This window comes from Phyllostomus discolor, chromosome 9, assembly GCF_004126475.2.
Source record: "Phyllostomus discolor isolate MPI-MPIP mPhyDis1 chromosome 9, mPhyDis1.pri.v3, whole genome shotgun sequence".
Lineage (NCBI taxonomy): Eukaryota > Metazoa > Chordata > Mammalia > Chiroptera > Phyllostomidae > Phyllostomus > Phyllostomus discolor.
In genome coordinates, this window is record NC_040911.2 from 6,202,835 (window position 1) to 6,219,512 (window position 16,678).

The 16,678-nt window shown below is 36.2% G+C and overlaps 1 protein-coding gene across 3 annotated transcripts in view; it reads left to right on the top strand.

Moving 5' to 3' along the window:
• CDH19 (cadherin 19) overlaps window positions 1-16,678 on the top strand; it is a 55,012-nt gene that overhangs the window by 22,459 nt on the left and 15,875 nt on the right. For all 3 annotated transcript variants that reach the window (XM_036010157.1, XM_028524697.2, XM_036010158.1), the window contains exons 2-5: window positions 1,260-1,562; window positions 4,218-4,512; window positions 10,269-10,388; window positions 13,742-13,906. In XM_036010157.1, coding sequence (XP_035866050.1) covers window positions 1,344-1,562; window positions 4,218-4,512; window positions 10,269-10,388; window positions 13,742-13,906 — 799 coding nt within the window. In that variant the 5' untranslated portion in view covers window positions 1,260-1,343. The remainder of the gene's footprint in view (window positions 1-1,259; window positions 1,563-4,217; window positions 4,513-10,268; window positions 10,389-13,741; window positions 13,907-16,678) is intronic.

The following is a 16,678-nucleotide window of genomic DNA, read 5'->3' on the forward strand; positions in this document are numbered from 1 at the left end:
GGTGAGATTTGTCTTCAAGTTTCACCTCAGCTGCATCTCCTCATGACCTTTGTGAAGGAAACTGATATCAAAGAACACGCTTGCTGCAAGGAGCTCCCGGGAGACCACAGCCTCTCCACCGTGTGCTCGTTCTTAATTAGGTGCTTTCCAGCTCTTCCTAAGAGAGCCAAAGACCTGCAACGTCTCTCAGGGGTTGTCCAGAAATACATGGATGTCTAAAACAGGATCACACAGGACACCCCTACCAGAAATGGGAACTCAATGGCTTTTTGTTGTCGCTGTTGATTGTGACATCCAAGTCCATTCTAGATCTGGCAAAATTCTTCTTCTTCCTTCATGAATCCCAAACAAACAAATCCAATCTGGTTGTACGGATGTGCTCTGTAGATATGGAAAATGCAAAGCTTCCCATTTACATAGAAGTCATTTCAGAGAGAGCTGGTATGGTCAGTCCCAGGTAAACGGAGAGTTTCAAATGGACAATTTCACAGTTTGAGTTTTTTGTTTTAACAGCATATAATAGAAGAGACCTTTCATCTTTTGTCTTACATATTAAAAGTACTCAGCCATGTTTACCCAGACACTATAATTCTGTATTTACTTTCTGAAAATGGAGGCATGTCTTTGTTACAAGAAAAACAATTTCGTTTCCTATCTTTCATAGCATAATGGGTAACTGTCAGGCACGGACTTTCTATCCACAGTGTTTTAGAACATCAGGATCCGTGATTATTAAATCCCCTGGGCTTTTAGGTAAATCGTCCTTTTGTTTATTGAATACGACATAAATGATAGTTTGGAAAATTGTATGAAAAAATATATTTCCATTGAAATACAAGAGACATACTACATTTCCTTCTGCTGGTATGACTGCTGCTTTAGTGGGATAGTTTGTTTGCTTGTTTGTTTTATTTAACTAAGATAAAATGGAAGAATTAAACAGGTTTGTTTTCTTTTTTTAAGTCTACCTGCGTGTCAGTTGTCAACCAAGGAGGCTGCCGGAGCAACTTTCCAACCTTCAGGCAGATTTGCCTACAGCTTAGACTGAACAGTGCCTGAACAGAAATTTATAATTATTCCACTCATGTTATTGCTGAGCTACAAGATATAATTAACTGGCTTAATTGAATCGTACATTAAATGTGTACTTTTGTTCCATTTTTACGAATGCAAAGGTTGTATCCTTTCTTTAGCAATTATGTGAGGGAAAAAAAAGTATTTTTAAAATGTCAAATTTTGTTTTGTTTCTTGTTCTTTAGGACATGAAAATTACCTAAGAGTTTACAAAGATTATAAAGAATCATCACATTTTCGTCGGCAACATATTGTGCCTTCCTGAGAGTATGAGCTGGAGCCAAAGGGGCAGAATGAATTGTTCCTTTTTGCTGCCTTTCCTGCTGGGGATTCCTCTCCTATGGCCTTACCTTATGGCCACCGGAAACTGTAAAACTGAGAAAGCTGAGCACCCGGGGGGGTCTCATTGGAGAGTGAAGCGAGACTGGGTGTGGAACCAGTTTTTTGTGCAAGAGGAGATGAACAGTACTAATCGTTCCATTGGCCAGGTACTGGTTTTCTGAAAACAGTACGGGAAGTAACATGGAAACCTAAACACATGAGTCGAGGCAGTTTTGGTGTTTGGTGAATTTTCAATATTCTCAGTAGAGCCATTCAAAAACTTGGAATACCTGCATAATTAATTGTTTCCGATTTGTTAGCCACTCAAGTATCCACGAATGATATAGAGAGAGGGAAAGCACTGGTTTTCCAAGTTCACTGGCGACTCCCATATAAAAAGGGCAGCCGCCATCACCAACATCTGGGAACTTAATGGTGTTGTTTTTGGGAATGGATCTAAGCAACTACACTGAGAACAGCAATATGACCAATGGTATTTAACCTAATTTTCTGTCAGGCAAAGTAGGGGTTGATCTACCCCTCATTCATTTTTAATGAAGCAGGTTAATACCAAATCCTTTTACAGTTAAGTAGCTTCGAGAGCCTATGCTATTTTTGTTTTGATGAGTGAAGTTGGAGTATAAAGAATAATTATTTTTGCTTTCTTATAAGAATATGTTTTAAAAGAATTTCCTTTATGAGAAAGAACATTTCCTATCTACATTTTTGGTTTTTATTATTCTTTGTTTTTTCTTTCAACAGAGGAAATTCCAATATCCTGTCTTTTTCTGTAAAGCTCTTTCTCTAGATGAATGGATGGAAGTTAAGTTTAACTGCTAATTAACTGGCACTAAAATTTAATTGGGCCCAAAGGGTGAAGTACTCAAAATTCATTAACTCCTTTCCTCTGACCCTTCCAGGAGAGCTGCAGAGTTAGCCTGCTGTCCAGGTACCACAGGAGCTCATCTAGTCCATCATCCAAATGTACACGCAACCAAAGGCTCAGCTTAGGATGTTAGGCAAATGGACTGATTTCAAACTGTGTGTGCCCACAAGTAGTGTACCTCATCCCTTTTTATTTTCTAAGATGACTGCAGGTAAATCACAGGCAGAGAGCCACGAATGAGGTCCATAATGAAGTGTCTGCTATGTAACTGGGGCTCCCTAACTACATTGACAGTAGGCTCCATGGAGCTCCGTAGGCTCTGCATTCACTGGCAGCAGCAGCGGGCCCTCGAACCCCAGCTGGCGGCCAGCACCGCTCAGCAGGGCAGTGCCTCAGTGCCCTCAGAGCAGGGACTGCCTCCCTAGTTAACCGTCACTGGTTCTAGCTTTTATTTTTCGGCTCCCTACACAAATCTCCCTCCCCTTTTGTCCCTTTCACGTAGCAATTGATTTTGCCTACTTTTTTTTTTTCATTCTGTAAATGTAGTTTTGAAAATAGTCAACCAGATAGGTTCCCCCTCTAAAAAGACCTCCTTAGGCTTAAATCACACACATAGATAACTAGTTGGAATGAGACTAATAGTGCATGGTTAGGTGCTTGTAGTTAAACAGCTGGTAAGAACAAAATTTAGCTGTCGTGTCCAGTGGAACTTCCTTTTTGATCTATTTGTTAAAAGCGATTAAGTTTGGAAAGCATAATGAAGCAAACATTTCAAGTGATGTTGATTTGCCAAATTGATGATAACTGCTTCATTAGGAAGATATGTTTTGAGTGGAAATGTAGGACTTTTATAATACTAGAATGCGTGGAATTTAAATGTGTTTTTTTCACTTATGCACCTTGTGACATTAAGAGGCAGGTGTTCAAAATGTAACTTTTTGCTTTTTTTAAAATTTAAATCTGTGTCTTTAAAAAGATCAAGCCCACTGATCTATGGAAATTGCCTTCTAAATATACTTGAAATACATGTATTTACTACTGAATTTGAGTTATTGTCATTCTAATATTGAATCACATTTTCAAACTACTTCAAAATGGTATTTGAAAACCATGGCTCATGCTTTGCTTTCATTTGATATGTTTATTTGAGAGGACATTCATTTTCCTTAATTTCTTATTGGGTCATGAGCCTTCCTTTTTATTGTATGATAAGGAAGGATTATCGAATTAAAAGAGATAGAACTTTTTAATTACCTTTTTATTATTAGTAACAGTTTGATTCTTTTACTGCATGGCAGTGATATTCAATACATCATTAAAATGATTAAAATTAGTTGCTTGAGATATCTTCAGGTATTCTCCCCAATACATAGACAAAAAGTATTAATTAGTACAGAGTAATACGTTGTACCTTGAGCTATGAGAAAAGTTAGGAATTTAAGATTATATTTCTTGGTTAACACAAAATTCCAGAGAAGCTGTCACTTTGAAGAAGGGCGTATTCATCAATGATGAGACACAGAAGTCAGAGGTTCACAATAATTAGGAGCTTATTGCAGACTTTCCTCTCTAGGTCAAAATAATTTAGATATGCAAAAACACAGACAACCAATGCTACTTATGTCATAATAACCTTTGTTTCTATATAAAATTAGAAATGATATTAATGCTTTGAGTGGTAAACAGTTTCACTTTGCTTTTAAAAATAAAAGTAATGAGAGTAAGAAGAATAGGTATATTTGAGGATTGAGTAGAATATGCCTGGTGATAGAATTTAATCTTAAAATTAATATTATACCTTATTTAATATAACAGAGGGATCATGCGACATTATTAACTTCAGGAATACTAGGCAGGCAAGAAAATAAAATCATTACAATAGAAGTGTCCCTTTTGGCATGTCTGGAAACTAAAGGATCCTTCTTTTCTCTTGCAGCTGAAATATGGGATAGACAATGAAAAGAATAATTACCAGTACAAGCTTTTTGGAGATGGAGCCGGAAGCACTTTTGTCATTGATGAGAAAACAGGAGTCCTATATGCGGTACAGAAGCTTGATCGAGAGGAACGGGACCACTACACGCTGAGGGCCCAGGTGATAGATGCCACTACCGGAAGGGCTGTGGGAACCCAGTCTGAATTCTCCGTCAGAGTCACGGACATCAATGACAATGAACCGAAGTTCCTAGATGGACCATATGAGGCCATTGTACCAGAGATGTCTCCAGAAGGTATTACATATTAATTTACCTCGAGCATATGTTAATAATAAAAACAGATTTACGATTTTGAGCATATGCTTCAGAAGTGAGTTATTTGAAAACTCTGTATGTATACTTCCTTCTATAAGCATGTTAAGTTAAATATTTTAAAAATGGAACTACTGAAATGTTGTGAATATTGATAAGTTATTTGTCTTGTTAAAATATATTCTCAGTCTTCAAGGCAAGAAGGAAACATTTAAACATGTTTATTTGAAAGTGTAAACATGTTCACTTACTAGTTTCTTCAGTATGAAACTTTATTTTCCAAGAAAAATATACTTTTGTATTTTAAAGAGGAAAAATGGTCCACCTTACAGGTATGCAGGAGAAAAATAGGAGTAAGTTTATAAGACAAAAATTCTCTGTGCATCCAAATCATGCAATGTGGAGACTAAACTCAAAACAAATTGGATGGATATCTCTGTGGAGCTGTACACACTTGCAAGTTTTTTTTTAAACCCAATGTCATTTTTATAAATATTTTAAATGTAATACATGTAGAATAGAGTACTTTTCCATGAGATATAAGAGTTGACGACCTCAGGGATCAGAAATGTCTTTACAATAGGGGGAGATTATAGTGGTTATGCAAAATTAGTGCACTCACTCACTGAGTCAGAAAATTTTGATAACACAATATGTTATAAAATTTAATTGATACAATTCATTAACATGTGATAAACTGAAATGTGACCCAGTTACGGTCATTTAAAATGTTGTTTCCATGCTCAAAAACTGTTTTAACTGAATGTTTGATTCATTAGCCAGTGAGGGTACAAACTTCCAATTATGAGATGATTAGAGGCTAGGGATGTAATACATATGGTATGGTAGTGTTAACAGGACTGTAGTTTATACTTGGAAGTTGCTAAGAGAGTAGATCCTAACTGTTCTTACTATGAAAACAAAATTGTAATTATGTCAGGTGTTGGAGATGTTAACTAATCTTACTGTGGTTATCATTTCCCAGTATATGCGTGTATCAATCATCATGTATCTTAAACTTATTTAATATTACTTGTCAATTGCATCTCAATAAAGCTGAAAAAACTATTCTTTTAAAGAATAAAAATATTCTTAAATATTTTAAGAATATTTATCATTAACATGGCACACATATGTCATAATGTACAGCCATTATAAAAAGATTAAATGAAATATATGTAAAATTTACACAGATTTCAAATTGTTTCATGAATTGTAATAAGTATTACATGTAGCAGAGATTCAGAAACAAAAATCCTTGTTTCTTAAAATGCATCAGATATGACAATTAGATCCTATGAAACTTATGCCTTTGGACACATGAATTGAAAGTGATGGGTACTAGGATTGATTGTTCTCTGTGTTCTTTGTGAATATATTATTATTTATTAAATACAGACCAATTTATTTGCCTTAAATTCTCTCATATTATTAAAAGTAGAGATGTCAAAACTGCAACCCAAGAATAATACGAATGGCCTAATTTTCAGGTGATTATGGACAGAAAACAAAATCACTTAAAGAATAGTTTGCACGTTTGCATTGACAAGAGGCATTTCTTTCTTGAGTATCACTTGGAGGTCCCAGGCTGTAAAGTAACTGCATCTCAGATACAAGCATGGATGGGCCAATCAATACTTGTAAATAACTAATAACCCTTATACTAACAAAACAAGTTCTCAGTGTCAAGGAATGTACAGACGCATAGATTAAACCATTATTCCCATCATGCATTTAATTTCATAAAACTGCCTTTTTACTAGACCATCTAATAGCTTATATCTGTTTTTGTTAGCAAGATCACAGATTCAGGCTGTAGGTCAAAAGAATATTATTTACTGTGAGTTTGAATTTGACCATTGGACAAGTCCACATCGTCTCAATAAATTTGTTGCAGATTAATCAGATTAATCACAGTTAGGATCTACTCTCTTAGCAACTTCCAAGTATAAAGCATCATAAAGCTGTGAGTAAGAATAGCTTTTCTGTTAGACAGTGTATATCTTCATCCTAAGAAAAGCCTGTTAACACTTTTAGCCCTGGATTTAGAACAAAAAAGTGACATACAAAAGTAAATGAGTCATTTTGAAATCTGCAGTTGAAATCTTGGCTTGAATGCACGATATTAAGCCGCAGCATGCTGTTTATATAGTACTCTGTAATAAATGCAAACTTTACAGACATAATGTCCTTAGCACAGGTTGCTGGCTTCTCTGTCACTTCCATGATATTTAACCTAGCCTGTACATCAGAATTTATCACTCTTTTGCATTTTTATGTTTGGATGTCTCCCCAAAATAATGAGAAGATAAAGCATTCTGTGTGAAATATGAGACACCACCGTCTAATACAGTTTTGTTACTAATATGAAGCTACATTTGGGTGAAAATCATTCAGTCCTCTATAATTCTGGCTTGTACTAAAATCCATATAAATCAACACTGACAGAGTGACACTATTTTTACATCAGATTTTACTTTCGATGGGTAAATGGGTCTAAAGTCTTGAGAATATAATTGATGCTACCCATAATGTTTGCAACCTTCAAATATTTTATGTAGTTTTATAAGTTTTAGCACTTATCAACATTACTACAGAAAGCATAATTTATCGCTCCTCATACACAATAAATGCTTTATATTAACATACCATAACTTCATTATAATTTTCTATCTATGTCTTAACAAATGAAAAACTATGTCAGCAAATGAAGATTCTGGGAGTACTAAAGTGTGATTTTTCTCTCAAGTGCTTGGTGTGATTTTACTTCTTATGTGACCAACATAGCAATATGATTTTGCAATACAGTGTGTCCGATAAAATAGGCAAAGTCAAAGATCATCTTAAATTTACTTTCATATGGTTATTTTGAAAAATAAAATAAGCTCTCAAGATTCAGAAGCTGAAGATAAAACTGATTTAAATTTGCATTTTTGGAAAAATCTCTTAAGGGTAATTTTGGCCGACACTATCAACTGTCATTGTGATACTAGAACCCAGGATTGTTCTGGTGAATGTTATATTCGTATAATTCTGAGAGAACAACTTTTTTTCAGTTAAACTCCTATTCACTAAACAGAATAGATAAAAAATGATCTAAGAAAAGTTTTAGACAAGAAATGCAATTGTTTGCCCTTACAAAGACTGTCTGATCAAGCTAATGTGACTCCTCTCAGAAGGCTTTAGGCACTTTCTGGTTTGCATTCCTTTCTACCTCAATTTCAAGGATCCAGCCAAGTTAAAATTTTAAGGGTTGCCAATTCTAATTACAGGAAGGTGCCTTAAGATGGCATAGTAGGAGTTAAGGGCGGGGCAATTCAACATCCACATACCTGTCCTGGGGTAGTCACTCACCTGTATACACAGTCCTGGGGGTGACTTTGTATTGTCACAGGCGTTCTAAGGTAGGGTGATCCCATGACCAGTTTTAACCAGGACAGCTCTGTGCAATCCTATTTTATTTCTGGAATCTTTCTAGAAACATCTGTCCTTGACTTTTTATTTTAATTTTTTTTTTACCATTTTAAATACAGGCATTGGGGTGACATTGGTTAATAACACTCTGTAGGTTTCAAATGTTCCATTCTGTGAATATGTAAATTGTATTGGGTGTGAACCTTGGGTGGTAAACACACAATCCTGTTCTTTTTAAATTTTAGTATTATTAGTAGGTCCATTACAATAAGCTAGAGTAAATTTGGTAGGTATCTACTTTTTACATGTAGTTTCTTCCATGGAGTGTAAGAAATAATGCGCTACAAAATATAAAGTTTTAGTATTAAGAATTTCTTTGGGTCAACAACGAACCATACCATGCTTTTTCTGATTATTCCTGAAGCAGCATATAAGCAGTCTAGCTCTGGACACTAGGAATGGGAAACCCCTATGGGAAGAAATTAAATGGAGACCATGAGAACTTGTACGAGAAGTAAGTGATGTGTCCACAGAAGAGTAGTTGAAAGAACCTCTTGCCAAATACTAACTGATTAAATCAATGGCTCCTAAGAAGGCTTTTGTTGAAATAACTTCACAATCACTACAAAGATCGATCAACTGATCTATCTATCTAGATATAACTTTAATATTATGTTCTATAAATTTAAGGTGTACAATGTGTCGATTTGATATATTACATATTGCAATATGCTTACCACCAAATCATTGGCTAACATCTCCATCACGTCACATAATCATTACTTCTTTTGTCGTGAGACCTTTAAGATCTCATCTCTCAGCAACTTTGAAGTTTGTAATGCAGTATCTTGGATGATAATCACTGTATTGTGCATTAGCTCTTCAGAACATACCTTCTAAATGCAAGTTTCTACCCTTTGACCAATAACTCCCCAATTCCCCCATGCTCAGCCCCTGGTAACCCGCAGTCTACCCTCTGTTTTTATGTGTTGAGCTTTTCTAGATTCCACATATGATGTTATCTAGTTTTGTGTTTCTGTGTCTGACTCACCTTATTTATCATAATGCTCTTAAGGTCCATCCACGTTGTCACAAATGGCAGGACTATAGTCTAAAACACTTGAAATGAATTTGTGTACATTGTGCAGTATAAAACAAGTGTTAAAAAGCTAACATAAAAATACTGAACAAAGCAGCAGCCCTGGCTGGTGTGGCTCAGCGGATTGACTGCTGGCCGGTGAACCAAAGGGTCGCTGGTTTGGTTCCCAGTGAGGGCATGTGCCTGGGTTGTGGGCAGGTTCTCCAGCTGGGGGCTTGTCATGTTTCTCTCCTCTTTCTCCCACCATTCCCCTCTGCTTAAACTAAATAAATAAATCTTTTAAAAAAACAAACCAGGAAATATTACACAGATAATATATAGAATTAAGTTCCACGGTAAAGTTTCAACAATTTGATTACTGAAGAATACAGGGATTCTCTAGTAGAGTTTCTTAGTTTCTAAAATTAGATTGTAATGAAAAAAATCCTGGTGTTTGTTGCAAAGAAAATCACATAGGCTACTGGATTTTGTGCTATTGTTTTACCAGTCTTATTGATATGGCCCATCATGAATCAATAAACGAGAATTTTGAAGAAAATCCATAATGCTAGATTCCAAAAAGATAATAAAAAACTAAGTACTTTTAAAGACATTTAATTTGAGCATTAATTTTAAATGTACAAGTACTTATTTTTTAAATATTTTTATTGATTGCTACTGGATTTTAATGCTAAATGCTAATCAATATCTGGTAGATTTTGCTTCGTACTTAAAAAAAGTTTTTTAAACAACAAGGTAGTTTATAGAAGGGAATTAAAAAGCAAAATAGCTATGCCCACCCCAATTCGATACTATCTCAAGTTCATTTCAATAACCTTTATTGATGTTTTGTCAACATTCTCCAATTTTTTGAGTTACTGATCACAACATAATTTTTGAAGGAAAGTTTTTCCAATTTTTTTTTTCATTTCTCTGCTAATTACATACCTTTGAAAAGTCTGAATTACACGTTGTCACGGATTGGTCCATGGTTCATTTAATCACGTCACAGGTCTACACAAAATTCTACATGGTACATGGGAATTGGAGCCATTCTGTACGAGGTGGTACTCTCTTGTCTATACAGAAATATATTACATTGTATTCAAACTCAGAACAAGGAGGTGCACTAGTATTTGACTGTATATCATCATCGTGCTCGCTAAGAAGGAACGCTCTACAGAACCGAATTGATTGTTCAATCATACCGGAGTGAATTTCTCGCAACTGTTTACTTTCTCTTCAGAGACGTCTGTCATCCAGGTGACAGCAAGTGATGCTGATGATCCCTCCACTGGCTACAATGCTCATCTCGTGTACAGCTTGCTGCAAGGCCAACCGTATTTCTCCATTGAAGCAAAAACAGGTATTGCCGATGAAACGAAGTGCAATTCTCTATAATCCTCAGGCAAATATAACAGCAAAAACATTCAGCTTACAAGCAGGCTGTAAGGCAGACCTACTGTTACACAAACAGGTTTTATTTTAAACACAATCATGTTTAGTCTTTTAGCTAATCTTTCTAAGATTAAAAGGTTGGCTTTTACACATCCATACTGCACATGGTTAGTGTATGGGAAATAAGACACATGTAAGGATTCTTGTTAATCAGTTAGAAAATGACAGATTGCCCAGTTAAAAATATGGGGAAAAGAGCTTTACAAGCAATTGACAAAAAGCCTACAAGCATATTAAAAATGCTCACCTCATTAATCATCTTGGGAATGCGAACTAAAACCACAATGAGATACACCTGCAGTCCAAACCAGACCAGAATGGCTACCATTAAGCATGAACTTGCTGGATGCAGCAACTGATAGGAGGCATTCACTTGCAAAAAAAAAGATTTTTTTGCAGTTCATCTCTTTTTTATTTAGATGTAAAACTTGAATTTCTAAAATTGCTTTTCCAGTTTTCATTAATTAATTGAATATTTTATAAAATAAGTAGGACGTGGTTCTTGTTTTTTGAAATATGTCCACTGAATACATAAAAAGTATATGATACTATTTCATTTTACAGACACTGATTGCCGTGTGCAACACAAAGGTTAAGCCCATAGAAATCCTGCCTTCCGGAGCTTATAGTTTCAAAAACTGGAAAGAGAAAACCCATACAAGTATGTAACTAACTGCCAAGAATGTGGCAAAAGAAGGAAACATTTATGCTAGTTAATAAGAGGCAAATTATTTTTCCATCTCAGTGGCATGAAAAGCTTAAAAGAATTAAAACATTTTGGTGGACCTTTAAACATCTCTTACTGATTCATTCAATTAGCAGATAATAAATGTCTCGGCCTTTATCAATCAGGGTTTCTTGGGAGAGATTCTGAAAAATAGAACTTGAGTGACTATATTTGTAATTCCACCAAGCATAGTACCTAGCTTCTATTATTCTGGATGCACACAATAAAAGCTGTGTTAGTACATCCAGTGGATTCCTTAAGGCATTATGTTTTAATTCCCTCACACAATCCTGGTTGCGAAGGGCTGAATGTGTAACAGGCATTGTACAACCTACTGGATTTAGAACATTACGACCTAAAACAACAGCAACATGGAGTCCTCTCCTGGAACTTACAAATGTATATGAAACATGCAAATATTCACAAATACATATACTCAGTTTGTGAATAGTATTAAGTGAAACAAACAGGATCCAATAAGAGAAAGAAAGTGAGGACGAATTTATACTGTGGGTCCAAGACAGAACACACTGAAACCGGGAGGCAGAGGGGAGCCTGTGGCCTAGCCCTAGGGAGCCCAGGGGCGTCCCAGGTCCCGGGAAGAATGTGGGAGATGTTCCTGAGATGGGAGAGTGCGGGGGGGGGGGGTGCTTAGATGAGAGGCCCCTGTGGAAACACGCAGAGCAGGGGAGCAGAAAACGAGGTATCTGAACAACAGACACATGCTGGGTCACCCTGGAGCTTCTTGACCATTTCGAAGCATTACCTTTTACTGTCTTTTTTCCCCAACCACCACTGTTTTTTAAAAAAAAAATGTATTTAGCAACTTTGCAAAAGCTATGAATTGCATTCATGGAGGCAAGGTGGAGTGGGCAGCAAGAAAAATGAGAGCCTCCAAAAATTGAAGTCGTAAGTTTTGGAGTATAGGAGGGGGTCTGGGAATACACAAGGTCCAGCCGAAGGGACACCTTGGTGTGGCTGGTGGGGTACGTGAATGTCTCGCACCAGATGGATGGCGATTTGACCATTTCACCTAAAATGTCCTATGGTGTGCTTGAGCGTGATGTTGTTATGTTACAGAATGACATGCTTATGATTTTGTAATAAAAGATTTTGTAACAAAAAAGGGTGTTGTTTGTGCCAGACCCTGTATATCCTTTGTTTGGTCTGAAGGTGAGAAGAAAAGTTAAAAATAAAGTAGACAGAGTTCATGGAAGCACCCACACCCAGGGAGCAAAGGTCTCTCTGGTCCTCTCACTGCCTAACTGGCCTCTGCATCTTCGGATGTATGATGTATGCCGGAAGCACTCATACTATTTTCCTTTGCTAATATGAAACAATTCTCTCTTGAGTCACACATTGGGAGATACTAGTAGCATCTGTTGAATATACTCAATGGTTTTCATACTGATTCACATTATAGACGATACTTATGAAATACTCGATCCACAATTAAAATCCTGTCACAAAGCAGTCTATTTTATTATTTTAAAAGTAACCGATATCATGATTTTTCTGATGAACACTTTTTTTCCAGATGCATTTGAAGATTATCTTTCCTGTGTCTTTGTTAAGTGTTCCCCAGATCTTCAGGACCGCATTCCCCTAGGGACTGCTGAAATCTTTCCGAGGTTTTATTCAGTGATAATTTCCTCACTAACTGATTTTCTAGAAAGTGGTCATGCATTACCATATTCATCATGGCTCATCTTGGGTTTGAACATTTGTGCATATGTTCATCTCCATTGGTAGATTATGAATAATTATTTTTTGACAGTTAACTCCAAATTTATTTTGCAAACTCATTGCAAAACACACTTTACTTGATATTTCAACCGTGGTTAACACCATAATAGGTTAAACTCTGAATTAAAAATACCAACTAAATGGTACAGACGTATGATTTCACGTAGTTTATCCAAGTGAAAACATCTGTATCATACATATATCTGGCAATCATTTTCTATTTAAAGTTGGGGAAGGCAGAGCTGATAATGAGATTGCAATAATATAGTCTACCATCCTTTCTCAAATTGTTCCGTGATATGTTATCATAATTATGTATCAAAAACCAACTTTTCTTCATACATCAGGACTCAAAATAGGCATCACAGGTGCACAATATTTTTTACATAAATTTGGTGTTGTAATTTACACATTTATCCGTAATAAACTATCTTATGCCAAGTTAAGAAGAAAAGTTCATTGTAGCACACTAATATACTAGAGAAGACAGCAGAAAATAGTTGATGTAAAAATAAGACGGTCTTCTTTTGTACCTGTGGCTTATCATAAAATGGGGTTTTATTAAGGGTCTAGTAGTGTTCTTAATGTTGTGATGGCACACTAAAATCAAGGCAGCATTGTTTAGTTTGTTATTATCGTTACTTTTTCTCTGGAGCGGTATCCAGCACATTGTGGTGATTTGAAATGTCTCAGAAGTATGATTATATGGTTGGAATCTTAAGAAATTAACTAGGAAGATGCCATGGTTAATTATAGAATAATAATTGGAGTTTATCGCATTTTTAAAGGCATTATAAGAATATCTTCTAAAATGGACAGAGAACTGCAAGACGAGTACTGGGTAATTATTCAAGCCAAAGACAAGATCGGCCTGCCTGGAGCACTGTCAGGAACAACGAGCGTATTAATTAAACTTTCTGATGTTAATGACAATAGGCCCGTGTTTAAAACAAGTAAGTAGAAGTATCTTGAATTTTTGTTATAACATCGTTGTAAGTCTGCCGAGTGTACGTGCAGCTGTTGGTTTGCATTCCAAGAGCACTACTACAACACTAACATTATATAAAATAAATTTAATGGTGCTAATTGTGATATTTTCTCTAGTGTGAAAGGTCAAATACAACGGAAAGAACAGTATGTTCTTTTTCAATTGCTTCTGTCACCAGTCACCACCAACTTCATGTCTTAACGCTAATTGGTTACCTTAAAGACGTCTGGTACAAGCGCCAGCAGGTCAAGTCAGACCAACCTCCGTGCGACTGTAGGGGCTGCCTTCCTTCTTCTGAGGTCCAGGGTGGGACCCGTTCTCTTGGATTTGGGTGTTGGCAGAATTCAGTTCTTCGTGTTTGTAGATTCACGGCCTCTGTCTCCTTGATGGCTGTCAACCGGAGGCCACGCCCAGCTCCTAGAGGACCCTTTCTGGTTCTTGCGCAGAGCCACGTATCTCAGAGGCAGCCAAGGCTGTCGTGTCATATCCCCTCTCTCTGCCATCATGCTGATCTTCAGTTTTACCTCTTCTTCCGCTTTAAGGACATGTGTGATTACATGGGCCCACTTGGAGAGACCCATGTCCACAGTCAAGGTTAGCTGATTAGCAACTTTAATTCCACCTAAAACCTTAATTCCCTATTGCATGTTTTCAAGGGTATTAGGGCACAAATACCTTCGGGACTCATTCTTTGACCTCTGACCAATAATGATCTAAAACGAATATTTCTTATTTCTTATTTTTGTAGCAAGAATAGACCACACCTGCTGTCAGAATTTAAGTAGTGAGTACAAGTCACATTATGCCGTGTGGTTCAGAAAGAATTTCTTGTGACATTACGAGGAGGAATTTATTTTCTAGGGAGCTTCTTTTCAGGGGTTTCTGTCTTAGCTACAGAAATCAGCTTGCAAGCGTTTCCAGAAATCATGAGCAGTTATCACGATGGAAGGAAAATGTGATGAGCACGGAACAAAGAAAGAAGTAGATCGAACAGACACACACACACACACGAAATGATGCAGACGCTACTCGGGGTAGCCACTTGGTGCCGGGCCCAGGGTTGGCAGCTTTTTTATGAACTTTTGAGAAATACTAGAATTCTGAATATTTACTCCTGTGCTATCATCCTATTTTACATTTTATTAGTTTGGAAATGTAGCCACTGTTTTTATTTTCAAATAGAAATTGTAAATATCTGGGGTGTATGACACGAGCTTTTGATAGAGTTACAGTGAGATCATCACTGTAGTCAGACTAACTCAGGTATCTGTCCCTGCACAGCTGGCTTGCATGTGTGCGCATGGTGAGGGCACCTGAGGTCTACTTTCTTAGCAAATTTCAATTATTTAATATAATTATATTAACTATAGTCACCGTGCTCTACATTTCTAGAACTCATTTCTAGATTTCCAGAATGTAGTCACCCCACATAATTGCAGCTTTGCACCCTTTGGAGCTACATCTCCTCCTTCCTTTGTGAGCTCCTTTCTGAACAGAATTTAGGCAATGGGGTAGCAATGTGTGACCTTCACCTTCATGCTCTGAGTGGTATTGTGTTTGTGACTCTCTCCATAACCTGAATATATCCCTATAGGCAAGAAGATAATGTCTAATGAAATCCAAAATGCACAGACCTTTATCAAATAATTGGCATATAGAAAACGTAGAAAAATAGTGGCTGAATTCACTGAATAAATCTAGTCTATTTCACCAGATTAATTTGTTGGCAATTTTATATTAAGTGATCAAATAAACAATTATTTTTATTTTCCCACAATGAAATAAACACTGCAGCACAGTTAAACTGTTATTTCCCTTAAGGAATAAAAGATTAGCAACTTTAAAGTAACATTTTCACTTAAAAAAATAAAGGAAAATCTTTCGAGGCAATCTGTGAAGTGTCTGGCTAAAAGAAATAAGAACGCTTCTGAGGAAATCAATAATTTCTTTAAAGAAAATTATATTACACGGTCTCTTTTTAAATACTAAGAAATTTCATTCTTTAGAATAATAAAATATATTATTTCCTACATTTTAATATAAATCAAAAAGTAATAATATAAGACTGGCTAGTCTTTATCAGTTTCAGGCAAGATGCTTCTGAAAGTCAGGAAAAGAGCTGAGTTATTTCTATTTATTATCTATATGTTTCATGTACAGTTACCATTATATTGTTGTGGCTAAACAATAAAGTCATCTAATTTAAACATAGTTTTTATACTGCATCCACTTACCAAATTTTATGGATCTAACTTCCTTTTTCACGTCTGCTAAGTCTAATGGAATCCAGCCTCAAAACCTCCAAGTCAAACTATTATGCTTAGAACTCAACTATGGCTCATAGTCTGTCCCATGATTAATTCATGCTTACATGTTTTTGGTTATTTTAGGTATAAGAATGCTTAAATGAAATTGAAAAACTTTTCATGAAATTTAATGTGGGTTCATTAAAGGGTACAATAAAAATATATCCATGAATATTGAGATGGTTTTTTATAATAAGTAGACATTTGGAAATTCCATGTACTGGTCATAGGACTTACTAAGATATATTTAAGGGATAATAATAGATGCTCAAATAAATTTTTAAAGAAATGTGCAGATGGTAAAAATAAAGGACGAGTATATGTCCCCTGGCTGGTGTAGCTCAGTGGATTGAGCGTGGGCTGCGAACCAAAGGGCCTTGGGTTCAGTTCCCAGTCAGGGCACATGCCTGGGTTGTGGGCCAGGTCCCTAG